This window comes from Carettochelys insculpta, chromosome 2, assembly GCF_033958435.1.
Source record: "Carettochelys insculpta isolate YL-2023 chromosome 2, ASM3395843v1, whole genome shotgun sequence".
In the NCBI taxonomy this organism is placed as follows: domain Eukaryota; kingdom Metazoa; phylum Chordata; order Testudines; family Carettochelyidae; genus Carettochelys; species Carettochelys insculpta.
In genome coordinates, this window is record NC_134138.1 from 54526339 (window position 1) to 54544787 (window position 18449).

At 39.5% G+C, this 18449-nt stretch overlaps 1 protein-coding gene across 6 annotated transcripts in view; it reads right to left on the reverse strand.

Annotated features, from left to right (window-relative positions):
• LRRCC1 (leucine rich repeat and coiled-coil centrosomal protein 1) overlaps positions 1 to 18449 on the reverse strand; it is a 43690-nt gene that overhangs the window by 18408 nt on the left and 6833 nt on the right. For 3 of the 6 annotated variants that reach the window (XM_074987006.1, XM_074987005.1, XM_074987007.1), the window contains 5 exons: positions 15273 to 15440; positions 7386 to 7555; positions 7079 to 7288; positions 5338 to 5540; positions 501 to 702 (listed from right to left, as the gene is read on the reverse strand). In XM_074987006.1, coding sequence (XP_074843107.1) covers positions 501 to 702; positions 5338 to 5540; positions 7079 to 7288; positions 7386 to 7555; positions 15273 to 15440 — 953 coding nt within the window. Of the gene's footprint in view, positions 1 to 500; positions 703 to 4556; positions 4629 to 5337; positions 5541 to 7078; positions 7289 to 7385; positions 7556 to 9450; positions 12490 to 15272; positions 15441 to 18449 lie in introns of those variants that run through there. The other 3 variants (XM_074987008.1, XM_074987010.1, XM_074987009.1) reach the window with 3 other exon arrangements.

The following is an 18449-nucleotide window of genomic DNA, read 5'->3' on the forward strand; positions in this document are numbered from 1 at the left end:
AACGAAGCTCTGGTTTACAAATCTCATGCCTCATTTGCATAATCTCGCATGACTGCATTGTCAGAAGAGATTTTGGAGAATGATAAACAGCCATGTAGATGGGGTTCTGTCAGCAAAAACCCCCTTTCCCGACAGAACCCTGTCTACATGGCTGTTTGTTTTTTGCCAAAAATCTCTCACAAAAATGCGATTGTGTGACATCATGCAAATGAGGCATGAGATCTGTAAATCAGTGCTTCATTTGCAATGTTAGGTTCCCTCATGTGCATTCAGAGCCGAGTGCCAGTAGACCTGGCCCAAATGTGTAGTAATATGCTAAAAAGCTTTTGTTTAACTTTTTTAATTATTAGACTTCACTACTTTTACAAAACAGTTTAGCAAGATGATCCTATCCACAAATCATTTTAAAATTTTCCTTGGGCAACCTTTCTGTTTATACTTGCTCTACTGCAGGTGAAGACTAAATTTTTCTGATTTCTTTTATTGTAGTAAAAATGTACCTTGTAAGTGGATTCCTCTGCAGTACTTGAATTCACATTTTCTGTTTTTCTTGTTTGACTCTTTGGTCTTGCCACCAACTTCTTGGCTGATTCTCCCACTACTTCCAAATCTGGTGTTTCTGAAGTTGAATTTACACAAGAAGAGTTCTCTTTCATTTGAGAATGCAGACACTTTGTCTTCAAGCAATTCTGCTCCTCTCCTCTGAAGTGGTAGAAAAGTTAATGTGCTTAAGTATACAAAATTTAATCTCTCTTTACACACTAAAGACATCACAGTGTTGGACACTTATATTAAAAGACATCTGCTGATATTAAAAGTTGGAAGAGTCAATTATATTGAACTGAACAGATGAATTTAGGAAAACAGGTTTTAAACAGAGTGCCCATGGATATGTTATTTAGAAGCCATTTAACGCTTCCCTACAGAAACTCTGCCATTGTCTAAATGCAACCAGGGTTTCATTTTAAGGTCAAACCATTGCTATTGACTACTTTCTAAAATTTCACCTTTTGCATCTCATAGCTCCCATGTAAATGGAACTAAGACACAAAAAGCCAGCAAGAACAACCACCAAGTGATCATCAGACATGAAAGGCAGTTCTATACGGTGACAACTGACCCTTCCTGCTACTCCTGCCACACACTCTTTTAGTGTGCTAGCTCTGTGCTAGCTAGTATGTGAGAGTCTCCTCAGACTAGGAATACATCCTGAGTTTGAAGTGTTCACATACACTCAGACAGGTGCTTCAATCCAGACAGTGAAAGTAAAAGTGGTATTAATTCATGGCTGAAGACTAAACAACTGGGCAAGAACCATTACATCAGCATAGTGGCCTTCTAGTCTATAAAAGGTATAGAGGGGGGTGTTTGGCTGAAATCCAGTTAAAGCAGTGGATACAAGTATCTTTTGGGATTGACAGTGGTCCTGGTCCTAAATGGGGATGTTTAATGGGCAAGGAAGATAAAAACCATATAATTACAAGCACAGAGACAGAAAATTGAACCGTGTCCTATACAAAAGAATCTCAACAGTTTTCTTCTTTCACAAACATAAGGAGAAGATCAAGATGAAAAAAATCCATTTTTATTTTGTACAGTGACCCAAGAAAAGGCTTTGACACAGCAGCAGTGTAGGTTTCTTTGATTTTTAAAACATACATACATATAAACACACATACATACATCCCCTTTCTTCAGGAGAAGAAAACAACCCAAGAACACAGGATTGAAATGTTGAAATGTATGATGATAAATAAAAAGCTAAGAATCAAAAAAGTGTAAACAAATGAAAGTACATATTTATTATATATAAGCATTCCTCCTCAAAGTTCAGTAAATAGATAAAATGACAGGAAATGACCTTCTAATTAACCTAGATTCTGAAAAGAGTTTTGAAACAATCTATTCTTAACCTCCAAAATCAAAATTTACTGATCCTGAATGAAATCCAAAGAATTACTAACTGTGGAATTTATATTATTCACAAGCCTCAGACAAATCTATTACCAATTTAATTTCCAAGTTGGGGGTTTACAAGTAACTTAACATAAGACAAGAATATGCTTTAAAATATACATGATGAATCCCAGGAATGGGATAAATATATGAGATACAAATAGCTAGTTATTTCTGTGTGAAGTCATGAACTAGTGCTATTTAATATTTTACTATAAGTGGATCTATTATGGAAAATGGTTCACTGTGCAGAATTTGCAGTCCCTAGCAACGTCTCTACTTTCCACACTAAAGTCTCAAAAGTTTGACCTAAATATTTTGTTTCTAGATGCATCACTTTGCATTTGACTAAACTGAAACAAGTTATTCAAAAGAACCAACTTATCAGTCCTTACAGATAGCTTTGTATAACTCATTAGTGAATAGTAAATGATAAGGAACAATTTTTGCATCAACTGTAAGTTTCACTAGTAATGATTTTATATTTTATATCATGCCATTGAAAAAAAGATAATAAATAATACTCAGCCAAAAACAAATCTGAGGGGTGACTTTCTAAAAACACATTCACAGGACGTTTTTTTTCCTCCAGATAGGTGAGAGCCATGTTATTGAAGTAAATCAATCTATCTTATGCCACTCTAGTTATATGAATAACATAACTGAAACTGACATAGCTAGATCCACTTACAACATGGCATAGACAATATGGTGGTGATGGGAGACGCTCTCCTGCTGACTTATCTTTCTCTCCTAGGGCAAGAGGAAGTACAGAAATTGATGGGAAAGCTCTCTCCCACTGATTTAACATATCTTCACCAGACCTGCTAAATCAATGCCACTGCATTGATTGCAGCAGTCAGCGCTGATTTAGCTCTGTAGTGAAGACATGACTCTAGATTCTTTGAGATTTCAGTAAAGCCATTTTGATTTTGTATAGAGTTATTCCCCAACACCACACAATCAGAATATTTTAAATCTTCCACATAATTTGTCAGCAGTTACTTTTATCAAGTTTGTAAACTCACCAAAAACGCTGTCAAGTTAGACAAGACCTATTCTCCATGAGACAATGGCTGTGTCTACACGTGCCCCAAACTTCGAAATGGCCATGCAAATGGCCATTTCGAAGTTTACTAATGAAGCGCTGAAATGCATATTCAGCGCTTCATTAGCATGCGGGCGGCAGCGGCGCTTCGAAATTGACGCGCCTTGACGCCGTGCGGCGCGTCCAGACGGGGCTCCTTTTCGAAAGGGCCCCGCCTACTTCGAAGTCCCCTTATTCCCATGAGCTCATGGGAATAAGGGGACTTCGAAGAAGGTGGCGTCCTTTCGAAAAGGAGCCCCGTCTGGACGCGCCGCGCAGCGGTAAGGCGCATCAATTTCGAAGCGCCGCTGCCGCCCGCATGCTAATCAAGCGCTGAATATGCATTTCAGCGCTTCATTAGTAAACTTCGAAATGGCCATTTGCATGGCCATTTCGAAGTTTGGGGCACGTGTAGACACAGCCAATATGGACTAATATTAATTGTGATTTTTAAAACTGAAAGCAACCTATGCTAATGTTTCTTTGATTTTGTTGGGATCAGCATCTAATAGATGTAGAGTTATCCGGGTCAACCTGTTAAACCTCTCTAAAAACATTACCTGGTTTTAAGCACTGGAAAAAACCTAAAAGAAGAACACCCATGATGTTCTTTTCTTACAAGCCTAACTACCTGGAAGTTAATATGCCATTGGACCTTCAACAGCAGCTCCAGTAAGCACGATATTTGACCAATTAGACCCAAATGCAGCTACCCCAAGTTTCAACTGGATAAAACACTCTTACTTCCTGTGGTTAAATAGTTTAGTGAAATATTATATTTCACTCTGCATGTGACAGCTCTTAAGTAAGTGTGTGGGTGAAACAATACTGTGTCAAATTTACCACTGCACTCACTTGAAAGCCTAATCATTTCAATGGAGGCACTGAGGACATAATTGCAGGATCAGGGCCATAGTTTTTTGTAAACTGCTTTGGGATTCTTCAAGAAATATACTATGAACATGTAAGACCTGTCACACTGTTACAGTATTTGGGTAAATTAATATTTAGGCTCTTGATCAGTGGTTCTCAACCTATTTAACATAGTGGCTACAAATGCATCTTTCCATTTTTTATTTATATTTTGTAGATGTAGCCTACATACTACCTGTATGATTCTGAGGATATCACATGAACTGCAGCACTGGGCTTCAAGTGACCTCTGGGATGAGAACTATTGCTCTTGAACATTCTAGCTGTTCTTTATCTGTTTATTAAACACATCACTTTTTCACTTTGTGAGTTTCAAGTATCTTGAGAATGTCCCAGCATAGTGAGTAACTGCCCTCCTGTAAAAATCAAGTAGTCTCTAAAATATGATGTCTGACCCCTCCAACATTTTCTTACAAGCAGAATTCAAAGTTTCAACGATCAAAGGCAACCCTGAAAGGAAGATTTTTTTTACCTTTATGTGGGGTCATTTTCGTACCAGTAAATCAAAAAACAATAAGAATTTTTATATCAAAGTAAGTAGCACTCTGACCTCAGCGTTCTACTTTTAAAGGAAAGCTACCTGCATCTACTGAAGGAAGATCAGAGTTCAATACCATATGTCACCAGAGCCATATTGCATTATTTCCCACAGTATGGAGCATGACCCTGTATGGGAAGCACAAATGATTACTTTGGGACATGAGAACGGACTACATTTATTTCTTTGGAGTCTGAGCATTGCTTTTAAAAAAGTCTCTAGCTTTGGTTATGGAGATAACCTTCAAAAACAAGACAAGTACAACAAATGCTTGAGTTTGCATGAAGCCTAAAGCAATATGTGATATGAATTGTCCTGTTCATTCAAATGGGCGCTAACTCAGATGACTGTGAGGATATTTCAGATGTCAGTTTTGTTAACCATTCACTAAGCAAAGCATATAAGAAAAAAAAAAAGTAAAATTAAAATCTGCATCAATCTACCCCATCATTTTGCAACCTGGTGGCCATGAAAAACTAATGTTAGGAAAAAAAGAGGCAAACAATGGAGTTGAAATACACACACACACACACACAAATCCTAAACCAACAAACCTCCAATGATGGTGGGGTTACAGGAAGAACACAGCAACTTGTTAACACAGCAACTGGTTAACTCATCATACTAATAAATAAAGATGACACAAAGAAACTTCTAAAACACTGAGATCTTCATTAATGCTATATATATATATCATCTTAGGTGACAAGCATCTTTATCACCTCCAGCACAAAATTTCAATTTCAAGAGCTGAATTAATTCAGGAAGTACTCAAACATTTGATATGAACTTTGGACTCTTACAGTTGCAGAAATGAAAGTACCTGTCAATTATTTTGCCTTTGAGATGAGTGGCATGGTGTTTAGAAGACAAAGTAGATTTCCGATAATTTGGGATCTTGCTTCTTTTAGCAACCTTTCTATTGTTCTCTATTCCACTTTCAAACTCACTTTCAGAAGTCAGATCCGTGTCTCTCTTTGTTTTGAGAACTTTCAGTGGATTGCCCGTTCTTGAATAATTAGACACCTAAGAATAAAAACAAGTAAAAAGCTGTCAGCCTTAAAAAATTACTTCAGCAATTTCTAAAGGCATTCTTATCAAATGTTAACTTTGAAGGATTAGGCTTTATGAAATACCTTTGATAGAAGTAGATTAACTAATGGAGATTCTACAGACTGTAGCTAATTAGCTACATCTCTCACCACTCTGTCCTCCCAGCATTTCAGCCTTTCCTTTCATGCAAGAAACCTAGCTATACTGCTAGAACACTGTGTCAAATAATGGGCAATTGCTTACTCATTACCCTTTGAACTTCTGCAGTTACCAAGAAAGTTTGTTAAAAAGTTATTTTTCCTGATTAATAGTTAAAACTCTTTCCAGTTCACATGAAAGGAAAAAAATAAACATTACCCTTTGAACTTCTGCAGTTACCAAGAAAGTTTGTTAAAAAGTTATTTTTCCTAACGAATAGTTAAAACTCTTTCCAGTTCACATGAAAGGAAAAAAATAAACTCTATACTGGACTTTTACCTGACAACAAAGTAATAAATATAAGTGGGGGAATAAAGCATACTAATCATCTGCTACCACATCACAATGGAGGATCTACAATACTATCTTAGTTCAGCCCATCTTTTGAGGATTATACATGTTCAACTCCCTACAGATATAGGGGTCACACAGCACCTAATATTTTGATTTTTCTTGTCAAGTTTGTTAATAACCAGAGATAACAGAAACATAAGGCTAGAAGGACGTCAAGAGGTAATATGCTCCGTTCTCTTTGCACTGAGGCAGAATAACTATGTTTAGACATATTTTGTGTAGCATGATCTAACTTATTTTTAAAACCTGTCAGTGATAGTCTGTCTCTATGCTAAATTATCCTTATTATTAGGAATAGTTCCTGAAAGTTATTGTAAATCTCTCCTGATACAAATTTATTCTAATCCTATTCTTGGTTATGTGGAAAATAATTGCATCTGTTACTTCTGTGCATTTTGTCAAGATGTTGTAAATATGCCAGGGACACCATGTATTGCCCCTAACAAAAACCCCACCACTAAACATTAGAAAATACCATTTCTTTCTCCCTGACCCCCCCAAAAAGTAAAAATCAATCCAGTTGGGCCATTGTTTTATATCATTATTAACTTCCACAGTGCTAGAAATTTACCACTTTTCACATTTCTGGCTGATTACTGGAATGTGTCAAAAGATTAAAAAAAATATTCACTTTATATCCACCATTATCAGCTAATTGAGAGCATAATGGACTAAATGAACCACACATTTAATCTAGTATGCAAATTCCTGTTACTGGTTGGAAGTATTATCTACAGTTTTTGAGGTTTACAAATATTCTTTTCTGGGCCTTCATCACTCTTGGTATCTGACGGAATGATAATTTTTGGAGGCACACATTGATATACAGATGTCTGTCCTCACTCTGCCATGCCATGAGCAGCCAGCAAGGACTAGATTTTTGTTTTTATCATGACAGATTCATATCTCAAACATAAAAAGGCCTTTTTGTGTAAATCTTATGCACCTTAACTAGTTACCTTCTTCAAAAGCTGTGAAATTTGATCCTCTAGTTTTTTGATCCTCATCTCACTCTGTAAGTCCTTATCAATTTTAGCTCTTTCTGGTTCTGAAGAGGAGACTGCTTCTGAAGAACTGAAGGTGCTTTGTGTCAGTCTGCTTGCACGTTGTCGAAACTGAGCTAACACCTTATCAATATGAGGGGTGATCACTTTCAAGTTAACACAACTCTTTAAAAAAAAAAGCATAGCTATAATTATAATATCCAGCATAGCTATAATTAATTTAGCACATTGTGTTTATACTTGAAAATAGCAGTGAGAGCACCTGTTCTTCCTGGCAGGGGGGATTGGATGAAACCAAACAATCCAAGAGGCCTTCTAAACACTGCAAATCTGATGAATTTTCTTCTGTCAAGTTTACTGGTTCACCAAAAACATTCTTTGCATCTAGGACTGTTAGCTGAGGCAAAGTCTGAAGAACGATCTCTCTGTAACCTTTAGGGATGAAGTAGTCATAAATTTATTTTAATGTAAATATAAAAGATGTCTGCCTGATTCGAGGCACCCTACCATCTTAGAAGTAAAATGTAGGGGAGGTGGGACACTCTGCTCAGAAAGGAGTGGGATGTGAGTCTCTGCCCACAGAGAAGTGACAGAGAAAGGCATTCCTGGAGCAGACCACAGAAGGTGAAGTTATTCATTTACACTGTGGCTGGTTCTACACTTGCCCCCAACTTCGAAGGGGGCATGTTAATCAGGGTGATAGGAGATTACTAATGAAGTGCTGCAGTGCCCATGCTATTTCTAAGTGCCTTCACTCCTCAAAATTTTGGGGAGTAAAGGCACTTCGAAGTGCCTGCAGCTTCACGCATGCCATCTGACACTTTGAAGTTACTGTATAGGAGAATTAGCCTAATGAAGTGCTATGTATTCACCGCAGCACTTCATTAGTAATCTCCCATCACCCTGATTAACATGCCCCCTTCAAAGTTGGGGGCAAGTGTAGACAAGCCCTGTGAGTCTTACTGCAAAAGGATCTCCCATTGTCAAAAGCTAGCTTAGCACTTCAACAAACTGGTCCCAGGTGCTTACCCAGCGATTTCTACCAATGATATGACTTTCTTTACAACTTCAGTGACAAACATGTACGGCTTCAATTTTTTTTACTTTAAATTACTTTAACATAGTTTGTCTTATTTTACAATGATTATTTTTAAAAACAAAAGTAATTTTAAATTCAATTTTTCAATTTTGTTTTTAAAATCACTGTTTTTTAAACACAACCTGGGCATGAATTTTGCACAAATTTTTCCAAAAACATAATTTCTGTGCAGAGACCACACACAGACTATAGTTTGGATTGAAGTTAAGATGTGGAGCAATACGAACCTGCAATACCAGAAGTATATTACAGAAACTGTTTTTTCAACATTAACTATAGTAGTTGCTATTGTCAACTGCTGCAAACCAACACCTTTGTGCTAAAGGCAATTGAAATGTGACTCGATTAAAATTTCAATATAAAATTTATCCAAAGTAGTCTTTCTCCACGAAGACTTTCAGTTTAAGCATGTAATCTTTAAAAATGCCTTTAGAAATAAATACACTACATATTAAGTTTAATTATTTCTTTTAATTCACAATTTCAGTTAAGACTCACCGTATTTTGGACTGGCACCACTAAATACATTAGGATAAAAACTTAGCTCTCTGAGGATCATAGCTGATTCCTTATGAGATGTGTTCAGAACTGATAATTCAGATATTGTCACTTATCTCCAGCATGCAGAACATAGTTGTATTTTAACTATGCCATGACGCTCCTCTGAACATGTTGAGAGCACCCTGATGCAATGTGATTAAGGAGCTGAAGAGGAATTTTTTTCAGTTTTCAAATTAAGTTCATGGTGTATGTTGAAGCACAAGACTTCTCTGTGTTTAGGCGGCTAACATTCAGCTTTGTTGAATTCAATAAGGCAACAGATGAGCCAAACTGGACAGTAATAAAACCAGGTCCAGCAAGGCTGCTTGATGCAGCTAACTCTAGTATTTTATACCACCCTTACACAAACAAAGCCCAGTGTCAGAGGCAATTAGTAAGAGAATCATAAATCACTTCTCCAAGAGAAACCGTTATCAGCAAACAGAAAGAGGTACCGGGAGCTGGAGCCTTAACTTCAAACAGTTCATTAACGCATTCCATAGAACTCATCCTCCCTGCCATTCCCAAACAGGTCAAGGAAAGTACAGGCTATTGTGTGCATGCAGAAGTAAGGGATGTGAAAGGGCTTCTTATACAAGATGGTTTCCACAACTCCCCCACTTTAGCCTTAAAAAGGCTAACTCAGAAGTCATTTCATGGATACATGTTCATTAAAGTATTTACATACACCTCTTGTTCTTTTCTTTGCTCATCATGCCTTAAAATCATTAGCTCCACTTCCCTGCTGGTAAGGACGTCCTCTGTATTTTTCAGAGCACAGGAAAGACAACATTTGATTAACAAGAAACAGAAACAGACAGAAAGGACTATTGCCAATACTAATGCTATTCCTTGTAAAATCCAAGTTCCCACATGTCCAATCCAACCTCCCAACCAACCCCAGAGGGTCCAACTTTCCTCCTGCCTAAGGCTCATCACAGCTTTTTCAATTTCTGAAGCGTCTTCCTCTACTTCCTTGCTGGTGTCTGTAATACACACACAGCATTGCTTTCCCACCATCGCACAAACCTCGCACTTACTTGCCAGGATGCAATCTAGGGCCGTTCAGTTTTAGAAGACCATTTGCCTCACTTCTCCCAATTCCTTATCGATGGCTCGGAGGGCTTTGGTTGTAGCATTGGCGACTTTCTCAAAAGCTTCCACCAGCCTTCGTATTTCCTTCATCGCAAAGGCAACACCCAAACCTAGGGTTGTGACTCCCCAGTACCATTCCACGTTCGTTATCTGTCGGTAGTTTCGAACTCTGCTACCGGGAAGACGGTCTACTATCTGAATGGCTGGGAAGGCTGCCCCAATATAGCAGGTTCCACTCCAACTTATGGGCAGGGTTTTATATGCCCTTTGGCCACATGTGAAATAATGGCCAACCTTAGTTGTTAAGGTTTTACTGCATTGGGGTTTCATCATCCACTGAAAATAGTACCTGAAGATGTCAAGGTTGGCAGGGCCTTTATCTTACACCAAACCCCATTCTGGACAACGCTTATGTTGCACCTGCTTTTCCCCACTCGGCCTCCTGTGCCATTGCACGTCCAATAATATTCTCCAACTGAGGTTATGGCTAAACAAGCATATCCTAGGCCATTAAACCCTTTATCATACCATGTGTCATTCTGGCCCAAATCACCAAACCATGTGCCATTCATCTGAGTGTTATTTAGTGGGACTGGAATCGTTGGGACACCTCTTTCTGAAGGTACAGGGCTATGAGCACATATCCAACAATCTGTGGTGTTAAATCCTAGGGAAACTTGGTTCATTAAAAGAATAAATGTATTTGAGCCATACAGGCTACGGCTACTAGGTATTAAAAACAAACCTAAACGTAAGTTCAGCAGGATTTGTTTGGCCAGCCCCAGTGGGCTGTTCTTCAGGGCTTTGTCACTTTCTTCACCTATTCCTGGCAGGTTTCCTGGGCTGCAGTTGGTACCTTAGTCTTGGTCCCTCAGGTTCGTTTGCTTCTGGGCCTGGATTGCCAGTACCAGGCCTGCACTGATCCCCATCTACTTCTGGACCTGGGTCTGCGGTGCTCCTCTTCAGGACCCGCCTCTGTAGGAGCTGGAACCGGTTTGCAGTGGGAGGTGTGGATCCAGGTGGGCAGTCTCTCGCACTTCACAGCGGTATGGGTGGTCAAAAGGACTTGGTAGGGGCCCTTCCACCTTGGCTCTAGGGCAGTCTTTCGCTGGTGGACCTTTACGCAGACCCAATCTCCTGGTTGCAGCTTATGGCACGGTTCAGTCGGGGTCTCCAGAAAAGCCTCCTTGACCTGTGAATGATAGGACTGCACACACCTCCCAAGTTCCTGACAGTACTTTACTGTGCTTCCTTTCACAAGTGTGGTATTGGCCTGGTCGATCTTCGAGCTGCTCAGCTGTCTTATAGGCCAGCCACACACAATCTCATAGGGACTAAGTCCAGTGAAGTGCTTACCTCTACTACTGGAGATCACGAGGGGTATTCCCCAGGATGGGATATAATGACTTAAAAGTCTTTTTTTTGCCACTGTGATGGTGTTAGCGTTCCTGCATGGATAAGCGTTTACCCATCCCGAGAACAAACAAACGATAACCAGCACATATTCAAACGATTTACATTTGGGTAGTTGAATGGAGTTCATTTGTAAATTTAAGAACGGTCCTAAAAGGCAGAGATCTGGTTGCCAGAACTGTCTTTACAGGTTTGCCCATGTTGTGAGCTTGGCAGACAGGGCAAGCCAGACACTAGTTTTGGGCCACTTGAGAGAATTTGGGAGCAAACCAATTTTGTTTGAACAGCAGTAATCATCCCCCTGCTTCTCTTACATGAGCCACACTGTGGTGCACGCAAGCAAGATAAGGGAGAAGGACCTTGGGCGCAACCAGGCGGCCGTCCGGGGAGCGCCAAAGGCAGTCAGGATGCAAAAGGTATATATCCAGTCTCCAGGTGGTCTTTTCCAAATTTAGGGCCTGATCTTGCAATAGTGCAGTATCAAGAAGAGTTGGAATAGGAGACTGGGAGTCTGAAAAATAGGAAATAATGAAGCGGCCCAAGAGGGGAAAGGGCTTCAGCCTTAGCTTCTGAGTTAGCCAAGGCATTTCCACATGTAACTTCTTCATGAGCAGCCTGATGAGCAGCACACTTTAGTAACTGCAACAGCACATGGTAACTGCAAGGCGTTTAATAAGGCAGCAACATACAGACCATTTTTTTTTAATTTGTGAGCCCATGTGCATTTTTGTTTACTAACCAATATAGACAACTTAACAATGCTATTAATAAGACAAGCACAAACAAAATACAAAACCATGCTTTTCATTTTGAAAGGAGATTCATGATGTTTTAGGCTGTTCTTCAGTAACTACCAGTTTTTCTTCTTTTTTCTGAAAGACAAAAGACCAGTTTTCCACCCTCCTTTGGGAGTGGCAGATTACATCTTAAAATACTCCATTTACAAATATGCTTAGTTCCTTTTAATCTCTGCAAGATGCTTTGAATTTTTTTTCAGACTCTTCAGAATTAATGATTTACTCTTGCCCTCTAATCACACCCTTGCTCCCTTAAAAATGAAAACTTTAGTAGTTTAGATTTCACCATCTGAAGGTGTTATTACAGGGATCTGACTTTCCCTTTGACTTTTATTACCTCCCTTTATTAAAAGCCAATTATATACATCACACTTTATTACAGGGTCACTTAAGTGCATACTTTTTTTTTTTTTTTTTTTAAAACCCATTTCACTACTCTAACTAATTTTACAGTGTTGTACACAGCTTACATTCCCTTTTATACATTTGGGGCAGTTAAATCCCAATAGAAACCTTTTATCTTATTTTAGCAAGTTTTACTGAATTATGGCGATTTAAATTTGGGGTTTTTTTTTTAGAACTGGCCAAATTTGGGCTATTGAAGGGACTCTGGGTCTTCGTAAGTACCTCTTCCTTTAGTAAATCTTGGATTTATAAAGCTGAGAGCTATTGGCAGATCGATATTAAACCCTTCTTCTAACTTGTGTATTTGGTTTACCAGTCTCTGCAGATCCCTGTGGTCCCGCTGGGCACAACCCTTAGCAGGAGATTTCAAATACATCTCATCCGTTATTTCTATATATGAATGTTACCTTTATAATTTAGTTAACTTTACCACAGAAGGGAAGATTTTTAACTCTGTGATCTTATTTAGGTTCTACACAACTTTTGTTCTCTGATATTGGAAGGTGTCCACATCGGAAGGCATCCACTCCTTATGGATACACCAGCAAGACACATATAGGCAGACAAAACTACCCCAGACCGGTCAAAAGCAAAGTAGCTCCAAACACAAACAGACGAGGAGTGCAGATTAGTAGAGATTCTAATTGCCAGATGCTTGGCAGTACAAAACCAAAACAGCTCTTTGTTGCTGCAAGGGCAAGTTATCAGATTCTGACACAAACACGTTAGCAAGACAATTAATTTAAACAAAACTCCATGACAGATACACATATTCTGCAACATCAATGCTTGCATGACTACACTCTGTACCACACAGGGTTAAACTAACAGCTTTCAGAGCTGGGCAGTTTCTGCAAGGTATTACAGTCTGGGCTTTTGTTCAATCAGCTGTTTCTCACAGCCCAGACGCAACTGCTCCCATATTCTTTACCCCCAGTAACTTGTGTTTGAGAAATTGTTTGCTACCTTTTGATTCTAATGCCCTCCGGAGAGAAATAATTTTTTTCCCTTTTTTTTTATTTTATTTTTTTTTTTAAGTCAAATGTACCCTCTAGAGGAAATTGCTTCAAAGGATCATTTCTGGTATACCAATTCCATTTATCTAAAAACCTGCAAGTAGACTGACCTATCCCCATAATTTATTTTCTCCCTGCAAGGCACCGAACCGGAGTTCGCCTGGCTCATAGGGTGCAAGGCACTGAACCGAAGTTCACCTGGCTCACAAGATCTCTCCCTGCAAGGCACCAAACCAAAGTTCACCTGGCTTACAGAGTGCGAGGCACTGGACTGAGGTCCACGTGGCTCACCAGATCTTTCCTCCCCCTCTCCTCCTGTGAGGCACCAAACTGGAGTTCACTTGGCTCACTGGTGCGAGGGACTGGACTGAAGCCCACCTGGCTCGCGGGGAGGTTCCCAGCATCTGCTCCAGCCCAGCAGGATGTCTGTGTCCTGGTGTCTGGAAACGGCTTGGTGGGATTTAAGTCTGCCCGGGCTTAGGGATATCTTTAAAGGTTAGTCTTTCTTCAGAACAGAAACAGAGGGAGGCAGCAAGGCTTTCCACAATTCTGTGTGCCAAAAGAGAGTAGTGGGATCACACCAGCTTTTAGCGTCTGAACACAGAGGGTCCAGTGCACGGCTGCCTCACTAGAGACACCGGTGTGCCCTGTTGGAACTGTGACATACAAGACAGGCCTAATAGACAGAGACACACACAAACAGACAGACAGACAGACAAAGAATGTTAGCCGCTCCACAAAGTGGGACCCGTAGCTCCCCCTTACCCTGACGGCCAGCAGTCACTCCAGTCCCAAGCCCCTGCTGGGAGATTTTGTAACAGGTATCCCCCTTACCTTCTATTGAGTGATCTTGAGAGGCTTGGAAGTGGAGTGCTGGACCCTCCGTCTGGGCAAGTGGTGCGTTGGGATCTCGGTGGAACCTCCAGATTGTTGAAGCACAAGACTTCTCTGTGTTTAGGCGGCTAACATTCAGCTTTATTGAATTCAATAAGGCAACAGATGAGCCAAACTGGACACTAGTAAAACCAGGTCCAGCAAGGCTGCTTGATGAAGCTAACTCCTGTATTTTATACCCTTACACAAACAAAGCCCAATGTCAGAGGCAATTAGTTAGAGAATCGTAAATCACTTCTCCGAGAAAAATCGTTATCAGCAAAGAGAAACAGGTACTGGGGAGCTGGAGCGTTGACACCAAACAGTTCATTAATGCATTCCATAGAACTCATCCTTCCTGCCATTCCCAAACAGGTCAAGGAAAGTACAGGCTCTTGTGTGCGTGCAGAAGTAAGGGACGTGAAATGGCTTCTTATACAAGATGGTTTCCACATGTAATATAGACTGTTTCACAGAACTCTTCTATGCTCATTTGCAGCTGAGTAAATCTGTGCTTCAGCAATCAGTATGATTAAATGTATTAATGCTATTTAGCAAATGGAAACAAAAAAGTGCAGCACCAGATGACTAGCCAGTTGTCAACTCACCTTTGACAACTGCTGAAGATCAGGCCTTAATGTTTAAAGACAACAAATTAATAATAATAATAATAATAATGACTTTCAGCATGCATGACACATTGTACAGGTAGAAAGGGAGAAAAACTTCAACAGCTTTGATAGCATGAATCAGGGAATACACGGGTCACAACAGTATAACAGAACTTAGGTTTATGAACCAAGCTATTAGTGGCAGAAACCAGGTCACACACAGTTTTACAAGTCACAGAAGCCACTGATGTTTGGACAGTAACTACAGTTCAAAGTAATTATCAGGTATATTACTCATACCTGTTGTGTTGCAGACAGGATTGCCCTTTCCATGTTTTTCTAACGTAAGACTGGTCAAGTAGTGCAGTCCCATCATACACTGAAGTAAGTGGTTAATACTGTTTATGCAGTTGCTGTGAAGATCAATGTGACTAATTTTATGATTGGTTCCACGAAGGTCCAGAAACCCTGTAAAATGTAGAAGAATACAAAGTAGTGACTTTTGTTACAGACAAGTATTTAAGAACAAACATTTTCTTGGCCAACAAATGATAACAAAATTATTAACAGTAAAAATACATGAAAATATTTTACATCCTGAAATTATCCAGCACCTGCCCTACTTCTCTCTCAAGGTTTAGCCATTGTAAGACAATGTTACATCAATGACAATTGTAAGAAGTAAATTTTATAAGGGAAATTATTAGTTCATTTAAAAAAATCAGTTGATTAAAAATAGAAAATATTCTCTTGGAAGATCTATGTTAGTAAATACAAAGTACATTACTAAGATTGCAGTTTGCACTCTCTTCAGCTTAGTTAGGACCAGCACTTAGAACAAATGCTATATTTATTGTATAAATAAATCACCGTAAAGAGATATGTAGGATTAATAATATGAAAAAAAAAGTTCTTGAAAAATCAAGTCCAAAATTTATGTCATGAAGACTAATCACACTTCCTATTTTGGAAATAGTCTAAGAGGCTACAGAAACAGAATATGGAAATAGTCTTTGAGTTACTCCCAAAATACAAGCAGTGCTGTAGCACCTTAAAGACTAACACATTTATTAAGTAATGAGCTTTCATGGGTGACTTTGTTAGTCTTTAAGGGCTGCAGGACTGCCTATGTTTTGGAAATGGTTAACTGAAAAGGTTTTTTACTTTAAAAAGCGTATTGTACTTCTCTGGACATTGTAAACACTACAATAATAGAGTAGCTCCAGGGAGGCTACTTCATGGGACATAATCCTGAGAATTCACACAGCAATAGATCCCTTTATTCCTCTCCATCAACAACACCTCCTGCTCTTTTCCCGCAAGCATTATCACATAGGAAGCTTAAAAAAAGATTCAGCACTATGAAGATAATGCTCCCCACATGTCTAGTTCCCACCACCCACAATTCTGCAGTATTATACCCTCTGCAGCTACCAAGTGGATAGGGAGACCATGGTGGGGTGGCAGGGAGAGAAATAATTAAGCCCACTAGGAGCCTGGGAACTTGTTGGGCAGCTCAAATCTTAGACAGGAGCTCTGCTAGTGGACTGAGACAAGTCTTTCAAAACGCCACACTCCATCTTCCACCATGGACCCAAGATGGGTAGACGTGCACCACCACAATAATTACTGTACTGATGTAAATCAGCCTAATATTGAATTAATATGTAACTAGTTGACACAGGGCTTAATCGCTGAATTATATATTTCAGTATTCATGGCCAAATTTAGTATGAAGATTACAAATATACAGATTTAATTAAAAATAAACAGTAAAAGTAACAAGAAGTTCATTAAACTAATGCTAAGCATCTGACAGAAAACCAGAAAGCTATTTCTATAGTTATTTGGTATACTGGCAAATTGCACAACAATGTGAAATATTCTTCAGTGGGATATAGATTTGCAAACATAATACAAGTGAAGGTAGCTAATGAAGCAAGCACACAAAATTCATATAAATGCAGCATCTTAAACTTTGGTTCCCAACGTCTGAATACTGCACATTGCTAAGAATACACATCACAGATCAGCTACTGTGCTTGTGCTGCAGCTCAGTTATATCTCAGGCTGAGTCTACACTTACCTTGAATACTGAAGGCTGCTACGCAATTTTAGGTATGCCAATTGCATACCACAAATCAATTTTGCAGCTGTCGATATCTGTCCCTGTCCTCACTGCAGAATGCCGATGGGAACACTCCTCCCCTTCACATTCCTTAATCCTTGCGGCTTGCAAGGAGTTCTGGGGTCCACACTGACCCTAGAACAAGCCATTTTGCGCATGCGTGAAACGGCACCACGGAAGATTAAACCTAAGCGGTCAATCTTCCATGGCAAGTGTAGACCCAGCCTCAGTTGCTGCTGGCTTGCTGAAAAAGGACAAAGTGATGCATAGGTGCTGAAAGTTGGCAAAAATCACTATGGTATTCTGATGGGCCAGTTCAATTGCCAGGGCTGCCATATCTGCTATTTCCACATACAATGGCATTGTACCACTACAGACAAAAGCAAGTGCAAAGATTTTGTAATGGTTCTCTCAAAATGATAGTAGCAACACACACACCAAGTGTAAATACATTTGTGTGTTGATTTCGAATACAGATGCTTTGTAGATGATAAATACTGCAAGCACCACTGGGAAAATTTTCTCCATTTAATGCCAACGCTGCTTGATATGATTAATTAAATCATTGTCTATTAGTGTTAATAACACATACTTTGAATTTGCTGCCAACATGCTGTGACTGTAAGATATGACTACAGCTTCAAGAAGCCAGCATAAAAATTCATTTTCAAGGAGGCTCTCTTCTTCTCTGTTTAAAATGTACTTATAATACACAAAACACAGGGAACCTCAAATGAAAGATTTTACATAACACAATTATTATAACAGTACTCCCCTAGTAACAACGTTCAGCTACCATTATTCAGAGTATCTTGAAGTGCTTTATAATGTTGGGAAGATTTTGTAGTTTGCAGGTGAAGTTACCAGAACAAGACAGTGGCAGAACTGAAAATAAAATCCAGGCCTCTTCCTTGCTGTATTATTTCCGAACTCTTACTTGCTTAAAATATTTTGGATTTTTTTTAAAAATGTGAATATGTTGCTCATCATATATGACAGACTGACAACACTCTAAAAGCACTATGCAACTCAAGATTCCCAGTCTGCGTTAGCTAAAGTGTCTAAATATCTCTATAGTCTTTGATCCCTCGGCTGATACTACCAACAAGAGAAATGCACAGTAAACTCTCTTTTAACCAGTATTCAAATCTACCAGAATTCTCAAACAACCGTCACCAGGCACCATCCCAGTGCCCAGGCCTCCTCCTCCAGGGGGTTCCGCTGCTCACAGCTGCCTCCTCCTCCCACTCCTATCCCACCCATTGATCAACAGGGAACAGAATGCAGCTGCTGCCCAGCAGCCCCTGTCAATGGGGCACCCTTGAGCCAGCAGCCTGGGACAAAGCAGC